General features: G+C 36.5%; 1 protein-coding gene across 3 annotated transcripts in view; it reads right to left on the bottom strand.

Moving 5' to 3' along the window:
- Nucleotides 1-17,170, bottom strand: part of VPS13A (vacuolar protein sorting 13 homolog A) — a 243,845-nt gene that overhangs the window by 196,188 nt on the left and 30,487 nt on the right. For all 3 annotated transcript variants that reach the window (XM_003811456.7, XM_003811459.7, XM_003811458.6), the window contains exons 6-13: nucleotides 15,230-15,339; nucleotides 14,085-14,144; nucleotides 11,740-11,799; nucleotides 11,454-11,534; nucleotides 10,384-10,441; nucleotides 4,676-4,803; nucleotides 4,375-4,481; nucleotides 3,400-3,571 (exon numbers count right to left, since the gene is read on the bottom strand). In XM_003811456.7, the coding sequence (XP_003811504.3) occupies nucleotides 3,400-3,571; nucleotides 4,375-4,481; nucleotides 4,676-4,803; nucleotides 10,384-10,441; nucleotides 11,454-11,534; nucleotides 11,740-11,799; nucleotides 14,085-14,144; nucleotides 15,230-15,339 (776 nt within the window). The remainder of the gene's footprint in view (nucleotides 1-3,399; nucleotides 3,572-4,374; nucleotides 4,482-4,675; nucleotides 4,804-10,383; nucleotides 10,442-11,453; nucleotides 11,535-11,739; nucleotides 11,800-14,084; nucleotides 14,145-15,229; nucleotides 15,340-17,170) is intronic.

Below are 17,170 nucleotides of genomic sequence, written 5' to 3'. Positions count from 1 at the left end.
AGCAGTGCTGCTTTATCAACTAATTTTATGTAAATTTCTAATTGTCATTTCAACAATGTTCTCATCTTCACCAGGAGTATATTTCATCTCAAGAAACCACTTTCTTTGCTCTTCTATAAGAAGCAGCTCCTCATTGGTTAAAGTTTTATCATGAGATTGTAGCAATTTAGTCACATGTTCAGGCTCCACTTCTAGGTCTCTTGGTATTTCCACCACATCTGCAGTGACTTTCTCCACTGAAATCTTGAACCTCTCAAGGTCTTCCATGAGGGTTGGAATCAACTTCCAAACACCTGTCAATGTTCATATTTTGACCTCCACTCATGATTCACAAATATTCTTAATGGCATATAGAATGGCAAATCCTTTCCAGAGGGTTTTCAATTTACTTTGCCCAGATCCATCAGAGGAATAACTACCTACTTCATAAGGCAGCTACCATCTTACAAAATGTACTTCTTAAATAATAAGACTTGAAAGTTAAAATTACTCTTCAATCCATGGGTGGCAGAACAGATGTGGTGTTAGCAGGCATGAAAACAACATTCATCTCTTTGTATATCTCTATCAGAGCTTTTGGTGACTAGGTGCATTGTCTATTAGCAATAATATTTTGAAAAAAATCTTTTTTACTGAGCAGTAGGTCTGAGCTTGGGTTTAAAATGTTGTAAACAGATATGTTGTCATCCAGGCTTTGCTGTTCCGTGTATAGAGCATAGCCAGAGTAGAGTTAGCATATTCTTAAGGGCCCTAAGAGTTTCAGAATGGCAAAGAATCACTGGCTTCAACCTGAAATCACTAGCTACGTCAGCATCTAGCAAGAGAGTCAGCCTGTCCTTTGAAGCTTTGAGGCGAGATATTAACTTTTTCACTCTAGCTAGGAGAGTTCAGATGGCATCCTCTCCCAGTAAAAGGCTGTTACATCTACACTGAAAATCTGTTTAGTATAGCCACCTTCATCAATGATCTTAGCTAGATCTTCAGGATCACTTGCTGCAGCTTCTCCATCAGCACTTTCTTCTTTGCCTTATACTTTTATGTTATAGAGACAGCTTCTTCCCTTAAACTTCAAGAACCAATCTCTGCTATCTTCAAGCTTTTCTTCTGCAGCTTCCTCACCTCTCTCAGTCTTTATAGTATTGAAGAGAATATGTTTAGGGCCTTGCACTGGATAAGGCTTAGAGGAATGCTGTAGCTGATTTCATCTATCTAGACCACTAGAACATTCTCCACATCAGTAATCAGGCTATTTTACTTTCTTATCATTCATGTGTTCCCTGGAATAGCACTTTCAATTTCCTTCAGGACTCAGCTAACCATTGGGCACAAGCAGCCTAGCTTTTGGCCTATCTCTGCTTTCAACATGCCTTTCTCACTAAGCTTAATTATTTCCAGCTTTCAATTTAAAGTGAGAGACGTATGATTCTTCCTTATATTTGAACACTTAGAGGCCTTTGTAGGGCTATTAATCGGCCTAATTTCAATATTTTATCTCATGGAATAAGGAGGCCCAAGCAGAGGGAGTCAGGAAAACAGCCAGTCAGCAGAACAGTCAGAACACGCACAACATTTATTAAGTTTGCTGTGTTAGAATAAAAACTTCAGCCGAAGTACATTTAAAAGATTTAATTAAGCAATGAACAATTTGCAAATTGGGCAGCCTCCAGAGCCAGAAGAGGCTCAGAGACTCTGGTGTAGCCACACGGTGGAAGATTTATGGACAGAAAAAGGAAACTGACATAGAGAAAATGGAAGTGAGGTACAGAAACAGCTGGTTTGGTTATAGCTTAGTGTTCACCTTATTTGAACATGGTTTGAACAACTGGCCACATGTGATTGGCCAAAACTTGGTGATTGGCACAAGAGTAGACTAGAGTCTGTTTATACTTCCATTTAAGCTATAGTTTATGGCGTACAAAGAAACCTTTTGGCCAAACTTAAAATATGTAAGGAGGCAGCTTTAGTCTAAACTTAATTTAACAGCTGTCTTATATGGATGCAGTTTGTGGCACCCCAAAACAGTTACAACAGTAACAGCAAAGATCACTGCTCATAGATCATAACAGATATAATAATAATGAAACAGTTTGAAATATTGTGGGAATTACCAAAATGTGACACATAGACAGGAATAAATGCTATTGGAAAAATGGTGCCGACAGATTTGCTAGACACAGGGTTGCCACAAACCTTCAATTTGTAAAAACCACAACGTCTGCAAAGCACAATAAAGCGAAGTATGCCTGTATTTCAAGTAGACCCAGATACACTTAAAACTTGTTTTTAATACTTAACACTTTTCATAGTTGTCATAGCTATTGAAATAAGCTGAGATTAGCTAAATCTTTCATCACAGCTATCTTGACATACCCATAATTACTTCTGAGAATTTCATGATCAAACTATTTTTCCCCCAAGAGAAGTAACTACAACCTATTATTATTTCAGAATAACTCATTCAGGGTTCTCCTATCCAGACTTGGAGGACTCAGGTTACGATTCAAGACTAAGACAACCTGAACCCATCCCCCAAAGACTCTAAGCCCAGGCATTCCTAACAGCCCTAGGTCTTCAGAAAGTCTCCCACATTGAAAATAAAAGTAAAAGTCAATCTAATCTATAAATTAGAAATTCATTCTGGATTCAGAATGTTTACATTAACTTCAAGAGACTAACTCCCCTTAATCTCTCTAAGCTATAGTTCATCAATTTGTAAAAGAGTCCCTCTTGAAATACGTCATAATGCTAAAAGACAAGATTAATACAAAAATAATATCTCAAGATAGATAATTAAATGTAAAACTACTGGTAGAGACTAGAGATACCACAAAAATTAAGAGAAAAAGGGCTCTGTATAAGCACAAAATTCAGAGACATTCATGCAAGCACTAAGACTTAAGTAGAACTTCAGGGATGAGTAGAATTGAGTAGGTACAGAGATAAAGGCAGGTAGCATTTATGAGCATAGGCGTGGCTAAAAGAATGAGCATTAAATATACAGAGTACAGGAAACATTAAATTAGTGCATGGTCAGATTGTAACATAGAGAAAATGTACTGGTGACACATAAAAGGCTTTGAAACCAACACAGAGAAGTTCAATCAATGTAGCAAACACTATTTAGACTTTTGAGGTTAAAAATGACATAATCATACTATTTGCATGAACCCAAATTCCTTCAGTTTGAGAATAATCTCGAATTTCAAAAGCTCACTGGAGAATTTCAACAAATCTTGTATTATTCAGCTGAAGTTAAGAACAGAAGTACAAAAAAGTCTAAGTAAAAGAGATGAAAAGGTCAATAAAAATTGGAATGAAAGGTAGGGAGTATCAGTCACTGAAGACCAATAAGGAGCTATGTAGTATAAAACACTCAACAATTTCTTTTTAAATGCTAACCTCCAAAGACACGAGAAGTTCACCAGGTGGCTTCTTACTTGTTAACTTTTTTTTATACAGTTCTTTATATTGCTTCACTTTTTGCCTATGTTTTCTAATATGCTTCCATGACCACATCCATAACCTGGGGCAAACATTTACTTCAAGAACGCCATGTATAGCATAAGCCCACCTAGTTAAAAAAAGAAAAACATTTAACACCCTCAAATCAACAGTATGAAACATTACTGACATTGCTTCTACTCTAACAACATACATAACTATAATACAAAGATTAGGAAAATGATATATTATCTGAGTACTTCCTTTTTACCCAACGCCATTTGCATTAATAATCCATTCAATATTAATCTTTCCTCTTTCTTAAGTGAAAATAAGCAAAATCACTCCATTTTGTTAAATATAGTTCTACACAAGAACTGTTAAGGCATTTATTGGCAAATAACATTTAGTCATCTGAATAATAACTGAAATAGTCAACTGAAAGAGTAATTGTAACTTCTAGAAACTAGGGAATAGCTTAAAAACTGGAATAACAAGACTTTTGAGTTTTAAAATGGGATTATCCTGCATAGACTCCGTAACATTTTTAGGTTTTAAAATACAGGTTTAATAATATTGGTTCAGTGTATCTGATAGGGAAGCTGAGGTGGGGGTTGGGGAGAGACAATGCAAGAAAACAAACCAGGATTTGTTTTTGTAATAATTCTAAATATACTGACCCGTCTATAGTAAATGAAAACTATGGTATTCGAGCATCTCGAGTTGTAAACTGTGTTAGCAAGAATCCCTTAAATCAGTTTCATTAACTCAATAAGCTAAAGCAGCTACATATATTTCTAGCTATAAATCAATTATGGTTTGTATCAGACCTTAAAAATGGTATATCTTAAAGATTACTCTTGAAGTCGAGAAATTTATTTTTATGTTGTATTTTTAAAATCTAAAAAAAAAAAAAAAAATCAAGGCATTTACCATTCTCTGGCATGGTGGTGAAGAGGCACATCAGGTTTGAACTTCCTATATGGCAGATTTTGTGCCATCATATCAACTGATTCAAGAAGCTCCATAATACTGAAATACTAAAGAATGGAAAATTAAAGCTCTTAAATGTATCACTTTTTTTGTTCAATTGCTGAAGATAAAAGTTACATTACTGACTTTTTAGGGAAATGTTACCATATAACATCATGAATTTTAGTGAAACATTTAAAATCTTAGTTTTGCTTTTATCAAACAATAATTCACAATTGAAAATTATATTAAAGAAAATCACCTGTGGTTTATTAAATTCAATTGCTATGTTATGTAACTCAATTTCCAAGTTTATTTTGGGGGCAGAAAAGTCAAAATCAGATCGGCGATTCATCACAAGTTTGGCATTAGCAGATATGGGACGAAATACTGAAAAATAATACAAATGGAAAAAAAACTGAGTTATATTTCCAAAGTCTCAAGGCAATAAAGTGATGAAGTTGAAAACACTGATTTCCATTTATTTTATACCCTTTCTACAGTTCCCAGATGTTCACACTGCCATGGTTCAGTCAGATGAACCATGTGTGGAGAAGATTCTTTATCTTTTTCCTACTGAAAATTCACTGTCTTCCATAAATACAATAAAGGCAAATCGAACTCCCCCTCAAAATACCAATATGATACTTAAAAGCAGAAACATTTTAAGAAAAAAAAATTCAAAAAAATAGTTTTAATACAAGTACACAGTTTTACAGAATGAATGAACATTAGAAATGCTAAGAGGATTAACACTGGTTTCCATTATATAATTATAATTTCTGAATTTCTGATCAATTTCTCTAGATCCATCTGTGTTCTTCCTTTTAATTGGTAAAAGGAGAGAGATGAAGAGTGAAAGTTTGCTCTGGATTACCTGCTTGGCTGAACCCATAATCTAAGATAAATTCCTCTCAACTCTTTGTGTTTGGTGCCAAAAAGAATAAGAACAATTCAGAGGAAGACCAGTAATAGCAGAATCTAGACAAAGATCCATCATTAAATTATAAGCTAATCTGTATATAAAGATGATATATTCCTTTTATTTTAATCATTGATATGGACTAACATTTAATTTCTTAAACATTAAACATTCAAGAATATGTTCATTTGAATATAAATAAATGCTTAAAGATCTTGTTCTTTCTTCTGTATTTCTTCTTACATTGAAAAAAAAAGCAGAATAAATAAATAAATTTAGTGGCTGGTGATAGAAGCTACCCTGGACCTACAATTCATTGATCCTCCAACCTTTCTCTGCCCTTCACCTCTGCTTCACATCCTCAGTCCATCCCCACCTTACTGAAGTTCCACCATCAGTTATTTTAATCATTCCTTTGCAAAGACTCCTTAACTTCTCACTTCGTCAGTGTGAAGTAACCAACTTAACTCCACAGTGCCCCTAAGGAGCTGAACGCGGCCCGGGGTAAAAACATACTGCTGGGTCTCACTTTAGTGTCATAAATCTCAAGTGCATCCTTAATGCTGCTGAGCAATCACACAACAGTCCTTCAGTCCAGGAATCATCCAAATCCATGCTACAGCCTATTTTTGTATAGCCAGTGAGCCAAAGATGATTCATACACTTTTAGAGTTGTTTAAAAGAAACAAAGAGGAATGTGTCAGGAACTGTATATGGCCTGCAAAATGTAAAATATTTCACTTACTACATGTCCCTTTCCAAAAAAAAAAAAAAAAAAAGGCAATGTTCTCAAAGTATGAGAACCTTATTGAACCCTAGTCTATCTGAGAGGTTCTCAAACTTTAGTATTCATTAGAATCACCTGGAGAGATTATTAAAACATCAAACTGTAGAATGGGAGAAAATATCTGCAAACTATCCATCAATCATACAGGGGACTAATATCCAGAGTTTACAAGAAACTCAAACAGCAACAACAAAAAACTCAACTCCATTAAAAAGTGGGCAAAGGGCTGGGTGCAGTGGCTCACGCCTGTAATCCCAGCACTCTGGGAGGCTGAGGCAGGCGGATCATGAGGTCAGAAGATTGAGACCATCCTGGCTAACACAGTGAAACCCCATCTGTATTTAAAGTACAAAAAATTAGCCGGGCATGGTGGCAGGTGCCTGTAGTCCCAGCTACTCGGGAGTCTGAGACAGGAGAATGGCATGAACCCGTGAGGTGGAGCTTACAGTGAGCCAAGATTGCGCCACTGCACTCCAGCCCGGGAGACAGAGCAAGACTCGGTCTCCAAAAAAAAAAAAAAAAAAAAAAGTGGGCAAAGAACATAAATATTTTTCAAAAGAAGATATGCAAATGGCCAACATGTGTATGAAAAACTGCTCAACATCACTCATCATCCGAGAAATGAAAATTAAAACCATAATGTCTTTTTTATTAAAAAGACAATAAATGACAGATGTTGGTGAGGATGTGGAGAAAAGGGATTACTGTTGGTGGGAATGTAAATCAGTACAACCTCTGTGGAAAACAGTATGGATATTTCACAAAGAACTAAAAACAGAACTACTATTCAATCCAGCAATTCCATTACTGGGTATCTACCCGAAAGAAAAGAAACCATTCTATCCAAAAAAAAAAAAGAAAAAAAAGAAAAAAAAAGCGCTTGTATGTTTACCACAGCACTATTCACAATAGCAAAGATATGGTATCAACCAAAGTGTCCATCAACAGGTAACCGGACAATGTGGTACATGAACATCATGGAATACTTTTCAGCCAAAAAAAGAAGAAAATCACATTTTTTGCAGCAACATGGATGGAACTGGAGGCCATTATCTTAAGTGAAACAATGCAGAAACAGAACAACAAATACTGCATGTTCTCACTTGTAAGTGGGAGCTAAATAATGTGTATATACGGACATAGAGCATGGAATGACAGTCACTGGAGACTCAGAAAGGTAGAGAAATGGGAGAGGGGTGGATGATAAGAAATTACTTAATGGGGACAATGTACATTATTCAGGTGATGGATACACTGAAAGCCTAGACTTCACTACTATGCAATATATCCATGTAAGGATTGTACTCCACAATTTTATACAAATAAAAAATTAAATACAAAAACATCAAATGCTGAGCTTCACCTCCAGAGCTTCTTATTCAGGAGGTCTGGGAAAGGCCCTAGAAATCTGCATTTCTAAATGATGTTGCTAGTTTGAACCATACTTTGAGAATACTGCCCTCGTCATTTCACTCTCTCACTCCCCTAGCATTCCTATTTCATACCCTCTTTTCCCTCCAAAAACCTCCAACATCTCATGTAATGGTTAATATTGACTGTCAACTCAATTGTATTGAAAGATGCAACTTCTGTTCCTGGGTGTGTCTGATGGTGTTGCCAAAGGAGATTAACATTTGAGTCAGTGGACTGGGAAGGGCAGACCCACCCTCAATCTGGGTGCGCACAATCTAATCAGTTGCCAGCGCGGCCAGAATAAAAGCAGGCAGATGAACATGGAAAGACCAGAGTGGCTTAGCCTCCGAGCCTACATCTTTCTCCTGTGCTGGATGCTTCCTGCCCTCAAACATTCAAATTCTTCTTCTCAAACTCCAAATTCTTCAGCTTTGGGACTCAGACTGGCTTCCTTGCTCCTCAGCTTGCAGATGGCCTATTTAAGGGATCTCACCTTGTGATCATGTGAGTCAATACTCCTTAATAAACTCATCTTTAAATATACACCTGTCCTATTAGTTCTGTCCCTCTAGAGAACCCTAACATACCTCAGATACATATTTTTTAATTGAAGAACTCAGAAGAGAATTTACATCAACTCTTATCACCATATCTACTCATCTACTCAGTATAAGGACTTCTCTCACAACAAAACTCTATCATATAAATTAACTATGCTCCTATATGCAGCAAAGCTCTTCACTTGCGTACTAGACACCATTCTCTTTCACCTACATCAATCCAGAAACTGTCCCCCGTTTCTCCTGCATCGTCAATTTGTCATGTTCTACTGGATCATTCCCATCTCAGCCTATAAACAAGCTGTCATCTCCCTGATTAAATATAAACACAAACAAAAAGAAACCCTTCATTCCCCCTTCGCTCTCCAACAGGTATGCCAGTTATCAATTTTTTACTTCTGAGCTCCAAACTTCTCCTTCATAGCCTGCTCTGAAAAATGATTTGGGGATCTTTAAATATGTTTCCTTTGAAGGCAGAGAATGTAGAGAAAAAAAATTTTTTTTTCTTTTTCCAGCTGGCGTAATGTTAAGCTTTATCAGTAGAGGACACTGGAGAGACACTGCAGGAGGAAAGAGTTATGCTGCCTGGTTCCAGTATGTTCATTCAATAGACTCCTGCAAGAACACGGCTTCTCCCACACCCAGCTCCTACAGAACCGGTAGCTTCTGCAGTGTCTGGTTCCTCCAGCACGGAGTTCTTCAGCACCGGCCTTATGCAGTACATGGCAGCTAGATGCAGCCAGATGCCAGCAACTTCCCCCAGCACCTTGCTAAGGCGGTTTTGTACTGGAGTGCATTCAGAGAGACACCCCTCCATGAGGCTCCCTAGAAGTAATTTCCAGAAAGTTCCAGAGAGTGAAGTACCAACAGGTTTTGCTGGCACAGCACCACAGATAATTTCCTGCCATTCAATAAGCCACGCTATGACCTCCAACAAGGTCTACAACTCAGTCCTGAAGGAGGGGGACCCTCTCTTTTGGGCACCCCGTCTTAGCCCTAGGGTAGGGGATGTTTCTTCTGTCTATATCTTTAGCATTTTTATGAGACAGTCCCTTGTTACTCCAGTCTCCTCTTATAGTTGATAATTCTTTATGTTAAATTTGTCCTCTTCAAATTACTCAGTACTTTCTCTCTCCTCACTGAACTCTGATACAGCAAAAATGACTTCAGGGCAAAGGAGAAATAAGTCAAATTTACGATTATGGATTTGAAAATCATAAACACATATGACAGATAACTCATCTGTTCTGAATATTTCCTATGAGAAGAGAATCAAGAAAATGAAACCAAGTTCAAACCAATAAAAATAATTATTTTAAGAGTGGGCACAAAAAGAAGAATCACTTGAGTAGTCATGAAGGTGTATAATATAGACAGAAAAGTATCACTGAGCCAAGAAAGGAAATACTTTCAGGAAGGATATTCTATGGTTAATGACATCAGGCATACAAATTCAATAATTAAGTTATCCATCACCAACTTTTATTAAGTGCCCTTATCATAGAAAAAACAGCAGTTTTTTTTGTTTGTTTTTGTAGAGACGGAGTCTCACTCTGTCACCCAGGCTGAAGTGCAGTGGCGTGATCTTGGCTCATTGCAACCTCTACCTCCCAGGTTCCCAGGTGGCTCATGCCTGTAATCCTAGCATTTTGGAAGGCCGAGGCGGGCAGATTGCCTGAACTCAGGAGTTGGAGACCAGCCTGGGCAACATGGTGAAACCCCGTCTCTACTAAAATACGAAAGAAATTAGCCAGGTGTGGCAATGTGTGCCCATAGTCCCAGCTACTTGGGAAGCTGAGAAACAGCACTGATATTTTTCTTTCTGTTTTAGTAATTCATTTCTGATTGTAAAAGTAATGGATGCTCATTTTGGAAAATTAGGAAAACATAGAGAAGTATAAATTTAAAAAATTTTAAATGCAGCGTGATCTTACTATTTTAAAAAAGGCTGTACTAGCTAGCCTTATTAAATTTTACTTGCCATTTTGAAATGTCTTCATAAATATTACCCTAATTGTTACTGAATAATCCTTAGAGGTTTATCATAATTTATTAACATCTTTTGTTGGACATTTTCCCCTATAGTTTTGAAATATAGTCAAAAGCTTCATAACAATAAAATGTTACTAAAAAATATAATATTATTTGCTTTTGTATATACATTATAAATACATTTAACTATATAGAAGGAAATTTAACATGAACTAGCACAGTGATAGCAACAATGCTAATTTAAAATTTATACCAATTACTTTAACTACTTTTTTTATCTTATAAAATGTACTTACCAAAATCATAACCTTCTGGAACAATATTTTCATTGACAATGCCATTCTTCAAGTCGTCCTATTAAAAGACAAATTGCTTTTATTTATATTCATGCCAATATGTCTTTTTTTGAGATGGAGTCTCCCCCTGTCGCCCAGGCTGGAGGGCAGTGGTGCAATCTCAGCTCACTGCAACCCCTGTCTCATGGACCCATGCGATTCTCCTGCCTCAGCCTCCCGAGCGGCTGGGATTACAGACGTGCCCCACCGTGCCTGGCTAATTTTTGTATTTTTAGTAGAGACAGGGTTTTAACATGTTGGCTATGCTGGTCTTGAACTCTTGACCTCAAGTGATCCACCCGCCTCGGCCTCCCAAAGTGCTGGGATTACAGGTGTGAGCCACCACGCCTAGCCATATTCATGCCAATATGTCTTTATCCTAAAAAATCCTATTATCTGCAAAAGAAAAATGTTTAAAAGTAATTTTAAAAACCAATTCAAACTTAGAACTTAGCTATGGCAAAATATTAAAGTAGTTAAACAACATCTCACCAAACTAATCTTATAAAAGAATGTTCTAGGAGCTATTTAGATTTGCAGGTATCATTGGGTGCAGTGGCTCACACCTGTAATTCCAACACTTTGGAAGGCTGAGTTGGGAGGATTGCTTGAGGCCAGGAGTTTGAGACAAATTTGGGCAACAAAAAGTGAGACCTTGTCTCTACAAAAAAATTTAAAAATTAGCTGGGCATGGTGGCGTGTGCCTATAGTCCTCGCTACTCAAGAGGCTGAGGCAGGAAGGATGATTGCTTGAGCCCAAGAGTTAGAAGCTGCAGTGAGCTATAATCGTGCCACTGCATTTCAGCCTGGGCAACAGAGCAAGACCCTGTCTCAAAAAAAAAAAAAAAGATATGGGGGTATGTATTCATGTTTGTGTATAGTTACACACATCTTCACCTGTATCTGTAAATTCTGCTAATAGATTGTGCCTAGGAAAAAATACTGACTACAGTATATTAGATAAATGACAATGAATTAAACCTCATGCAAAATATGATACCAACAAATACATACAGAAAAAATTTACTTACCAAGGAGTTATCATAATCACTAAGATAAAACATCTGAGACTTCACATTCCAATAGGCAAACAGGTTATCCAATCGGATTAACTGAAAATAAAATTTATTAGATGTCTCATTTTCTTTGAAGAATTTTTATCATACACTATTTTCAGAAGTCTCAAATAATTAAGTGAGCCATATCACAGAGTTAAACAAATAAGCAAAATTCACATACATCCTTATCTATATATTATCATTTGGCTTTCCAAAATTCTCTTAAGTCCATGAGTTGACAAACACAGTATTTATTTACCTTACGAACCAGTTTCTCAGTTTCATCATGTAAACATGGAACCCAGTATTGATCAGTTGTCTGAAAAGGAAAAAAAACAATGGCAGTAAAAAGGTCAGTCCATTTGAAATGGCAGAGTAATAAATCATTATCTACCATACCCTAGACCAATGTCCCTTTCATGAAAATGCCTTTAAAGACATATCACTCCATCAAAAAATACTAACTGACCACAGTAAAGTGTCTGCTTTCAAGGAAGGAGCTCATTGCGGGTCAGAAAAGCAAACAAAGAAACAGGCAACTTCCAACAGGTAAGTGCCACAGCAGAAGTTAAATACTCATTTAACTTCTAAAACTCATAACTCATTTAACTTATAAAAGAATGTTCTAGGAGCTATTTAGATTTGCAGGTATCATTGGGTGCAGTGGCTCACACCTGTAATCCCAACACTTTGGAAGGCTGAGTTGGGAGGATTGCTTGAGGCCAGGAGTTTGAGACAAATTTGGGCAACAAAAAGTGAGACCTTGTCTCTACAAAAAAAATGTCCTCTCATTTCATTGAGAAGGCATGGCAGGAGCATCCAATTCAGGGGTGTGATGGATAAAGAGATGTTATATATAACCTAATATATAACATGTAACTAAAAATTATTGATTCTAAGGTCGACAGGGAATATGATTCACAACAGGCAGAGCCCAAAGGTACACAAATATATGGCACATTCAGGCAACTGAAGTAGCTCAGTATGCAGGAGAATATAATGCAGAACAGACAGAGAAAAAAGGTAAAACCAGGTATATTGCCTGGGGTCGGTTTAAAAAGGGTTTAAAAGTTGTTTAAGGATAAAACTAAGAGCAATGAAAAGCCACTGAGAGGAATAAAGTGATCAGATCTTTATTTCAGAAAGATGGTTTTCGTTTCTATGTGGAGAACTGAATGGATAATTAGAATAGTAGCTCTCAAAGTTTAGCATGCATTAGGATCACCTAGAGCAGTGGTCCCCAACCTTTTTGGCACCAACGACCAGTTTCATAGGAGATAACTTTTCCATCAGGGGCACAACCTAGATCCCTGAGATGCGCAGTTCACAATAAGGTTCGCTAGGATCCTACGAGAATCGAATGCCACCTCTGATCTGACAGAGCTCAGGTGGTAATGCTCACTCCCAGCCCTTACCTCCTGTTCTGTGGCCCAGGAACCCTGACCTAGAGGGCTTTGTAAAACACAGATTGCTGCAACCAAATCCTAGAGTTTCTAACTGAACAGGTCTAGGCTGGCAGACAAGTTTCCAAAGGTGATGATTAGTAACTACTGTTATCATGGTTACCAATGATCTTCACATTGCCCAATCCAATGGCTAATTCTCCATTCTTATTTTTCAACTTAATGACAGTATTTGAGTAACTTTTTGGAGGGCATTTTTTCTTTTTTCATTGCAGTGGGGCCACATTTTAAAAAGAAACTGTGGAGTCTCTCTGAGCCTGCTCTGGCTTGGGAGGCTGCCCAATTTAAAAATAATAATAAAATTAAAAAGAAATCTTATACAAAACCCAATAGATATAACAAATAAAATCATGCAATGAAATACACAGCAGTTAAACTGAATGAATTTTGTTACATGTGGTAACACAGATAAATGTCAACAACACTGGAAAGTGCAAAAAGGAACTCATAAAAGAGTCATATAAAACGTGTAAACTTTTAAAATCCTACATTTTTAATAGATACATAAAAGTTTTAAAATTTAGGATACTTATCTCTGGGGAAGGATGGGTGGGTGGAAGTAGAAAACAAAAGGGATTCAAACTTTATCCAAAACAGCTTATTCCTATAAAAATATTTAAGACTTTAAGCAAATAGGCTATTTTAATAGGCTCTTAATTTAACAGCCATCCATTCCGGAGGCAAGCATACATTTCAAAATTCTCTACATGTTCTTATATTTTTAAAATTCCTCAATTTCAAAAATTAAACAGGAAAACACTATGCTACAATATTAATAATGATATTGAGAAAAACTGAAGATTTTTGTTTTTCAAGGCTTATCGAAGTTTCAGATATGAACATTTATTACTTGTATTTGGTACTTACTCATTACAAACTTGGAAATGGATTTTTTAAAGTAAGCAAAAGCATCTAACATCATAATTACCAATAATAATAGGACCTCATATTTCTGAATTTGATTTTCAACCATTTTTTGAAATGTGAATCTACATACCCTCGATTCCAATCCAATCAAGACCCTTTGTGCACCCGTTCTACACAGACACCTATTTCTGATGCTGGCATATACAAATAGTAGCAGTTTAATAGACTATATTGCACATTAAATATGGTTAAGATTCTTTTATAAACAAAATACCTGCATGCTCAGATTTTGAAGGGAAATACCAAATGACAGCGGTTTGTCCCGATTTGTGATCTAAAGAGGAAAGAAAGTAAAATTTATTCAGATTTTTAGTAGTTGGATAAAATTCACTTTATAGAAAAAACTGTCAATGTGCAGCGGCTCCCATCTGTAATCCCAGCACTCTGGAAGGCCAAGGCAGGAGGACTGCTTGAGCTCTGGAGACCGGCCTGGGTAACACAGTGAGATCCTGCCTCTACAAAAAAAAATGTTAAGAAAATTAGCCAGGCCTGGTGGGGTGCAACTGTAGTCCCAGCTACTGCAGGGTGGGTGGGTGGGGGTGAGGTGGGAGGATCACTTGAGCAAGGAAGGTCAAGGTTGCAATGAGTCATGATCGGGCAACTGCACTCCAGCCTGGCGACAGTGTGAGGCCTTGTCTTGGGAAGGGGAGGCGAGGGGAGGGGAGGGGAGGGGAGAGAAGAGGAGAAGAGAAAGAAAGAGAGAAAGAGAAAGAGAGAGAGAGAGAGAGAGAGAGAGGGAGGTGGGGGGAGGAAGGGAGGGAGGGATAACTTTTTGGGAAGTAACTTATTTCAAACATTCAGAAACATTTTATTACTTTCCAGAAAAACTTTCATTCCTATATTTTTCCTAAATTAGAATACTAATTATTAATGTATTCGTGTTACACAGGAATATTATACTGCATGTTTTCCAGTTTACAAAAAAAATTATTAAAAAAGACTAACAAAATAGGATTATAAAGCAAATAATTATCTGGTTAAGAGAAAACAAATGACCTATTCAGGATCAAGGAATTATTTAAGGCTAGCTCCACTAATTGCTAGACCAGTACTCCATCCAGGAGGTAAATACAGCATACTTTAAAGTATTTTAAAAATACATAACTGCTAAATTCATAATTCCCAAGGCATTTCCTTCATGATCTAATGTCTGAACATTTTGGGAAAGTGTAAAATCAAGCACTCAACACTAAGGACTGCAAATTACAACTATAATTATAGAAAAGAAGGATCGTATCATCTTTAGCTCTGTAACCTTTTGGGATTTAATAGATTGGCCATTAAAAAGTAGGTGTCAATAAATAGTAAAATAACTTACATATAAATATAAAAACAAATATCACATATTAAAATACTTACATCATCTTCATAACGAATATGGATACTGGAAATTTTCACCTGAAGATTTTTTATGATCTGTGTAACTAATTTTTCTGCAAAAGTGTCCTGTTTTTCCAGCAGATGTTGTTCTACAATTGCAAATATTCCTTTTTTAAAATTGAATGAAAAATATACTCTATAAATATCCACATACTGAAGTAACATGCTTATGTTGCCTTGCTGAAATATACATATATATGTAAATAGAACACTAATAGCTTGCTTTCCAAAAGTCTTTCAAAAGCAAGTAAACATTTTTCAAAAGCTAGTTTATTGTGCCATGAGACTAAAGCAGACCATGTAGAATTTACTGGCATTAAATTTTATAATTTCTGTTAACCTATGCCTAAGTACAAAAATATATTTAAAAATGAAGATTATTGGGTAAGAATTACAATAGACTTAAATGAGATAATCCAGTAACAGCAGCAAAGCAGAAATCTCTCTCAAAATTAGTGATACCACCATTAAGTTGCCTGTGTATAGACGTGTAAAACAGTTGAATATCCTCCTCCCCCAGTAAATACAAAATAGGAAATAAGATCTTCTTTCTTCTTTTGAACAAGGATGAAAGAAGTTCATCAACTATTTCATGTTCAGAAAACAGTATTAACTATCTCAAGTTCCATTACTTTCCAAAGAAATAGAAAGAATCAAGAATTGGAGGGGCAAGGTGGCTCACACCTGTAATCCCAGCACTCTGGGAGGCCAAGGTGGGCAGATCATCTGAAGTCAGGAGTTTTAGACCAACCCGGCCACTATGGCGAAACCCCGTCTCTATTAAAAATATAAAAATTAGGCAGGTATGGTGGTCCATGCCTGTAGTCCCAGCTACTTGGGAGGCTGAGGCAGGAGAATCGTTTGAACCAGAGAGGTGGAGGCTGCAGTGAACCGAGATCACACCACTGCATTCCATCCTGGGAGACAAAGTGAGACTTTGTCTCAAAAAAAAAGAAAAAGCAAGAATAAAGAAGAATAAAGAATTGAGGTTCCTAATTTTTTTGAAATATGCCTTTGATAATCATAGTTATTATCCTTTTTCTCCCCTTAAAAATGCCAATGAAAGCTATATTCTTTTTTATGTCTAATTCTGTTCCTCTTTTCATATTTCTACTCCTATATAGAAATAATACATATAAATCTATCTTTTCCTCTAATTGCCTATTACTCTCAAATTCAGCTGGCCCAGGAGGCCTTAGATAAAGGAAAGTTGAAGATACTAATCATATGTACCTCAAATACACCAGAGTTAAATGAATATATATACATATAAATAGATTATAGAATTAAGTAGACAACAGAATACAAGCTCTTTAAAGACAGAGGATCATATTTTAATCTTTGACTCTCACCACTACCTAATAAAATCTTTTCTTTTATAAATTCATTTAGTCATTCGATTAAATGTTAAGTCTTTCTTTCTCTACCCACTACTTCCTCCTGACTTCCTTATGCAGCTCAGATTCCATGATATGTTATTTTACCAACACCTTAAATCCCTTTGCTCTTTTTTCTCATATTACTGTCAATAAAGTACCAATCCTGAATAAAACCAACTATCCATTTTACATGAAAAGCATATCAATGCCTATATCTTGCAGGGTAATGAAACAAAACACAAGATGAGTTTAAAACAAACAACAACAACAACAAAAATCCAAGTCACAGAACCCTGGAAAGACACAGGAACTGGAAACCCCACCAAACAAAAAATAGCAAACATGGAACACAGTGGAGAGAGAGGAAGATAACACAAGAACTGATTTAAATCTGTATAAGGAGCAGTTAAGTTAGGTCCCCTTCTCTCCCAGCCCAATATCCAAGCAACATCCCTTTCCCACCCTGGTGAGAACACAAGGGTTTATTTTAGAGAAAATGGCCCTAATAGGATCCAAATTTTGTACATGGGAGAACAGGGAG

This window comes from Pan paniscus, chromosome 11 (genome assembly GCF_029289425.2).
Source record: "Pan paniscus chromosome 11, NHGRI_mPanPan1-v2.0_pri, whole genome shotgun sequence".
In the NCBI taxonomy this organism is placed as follows: domain Eukaryota; kingdom Metazoa; phylum Chordata; class Mammalia; order Primates; family Hominidae; genus Pan; species Pan paniscus.
This window is presented reverse-complemented; position numbering and strand designations above follow the sequence as displayed.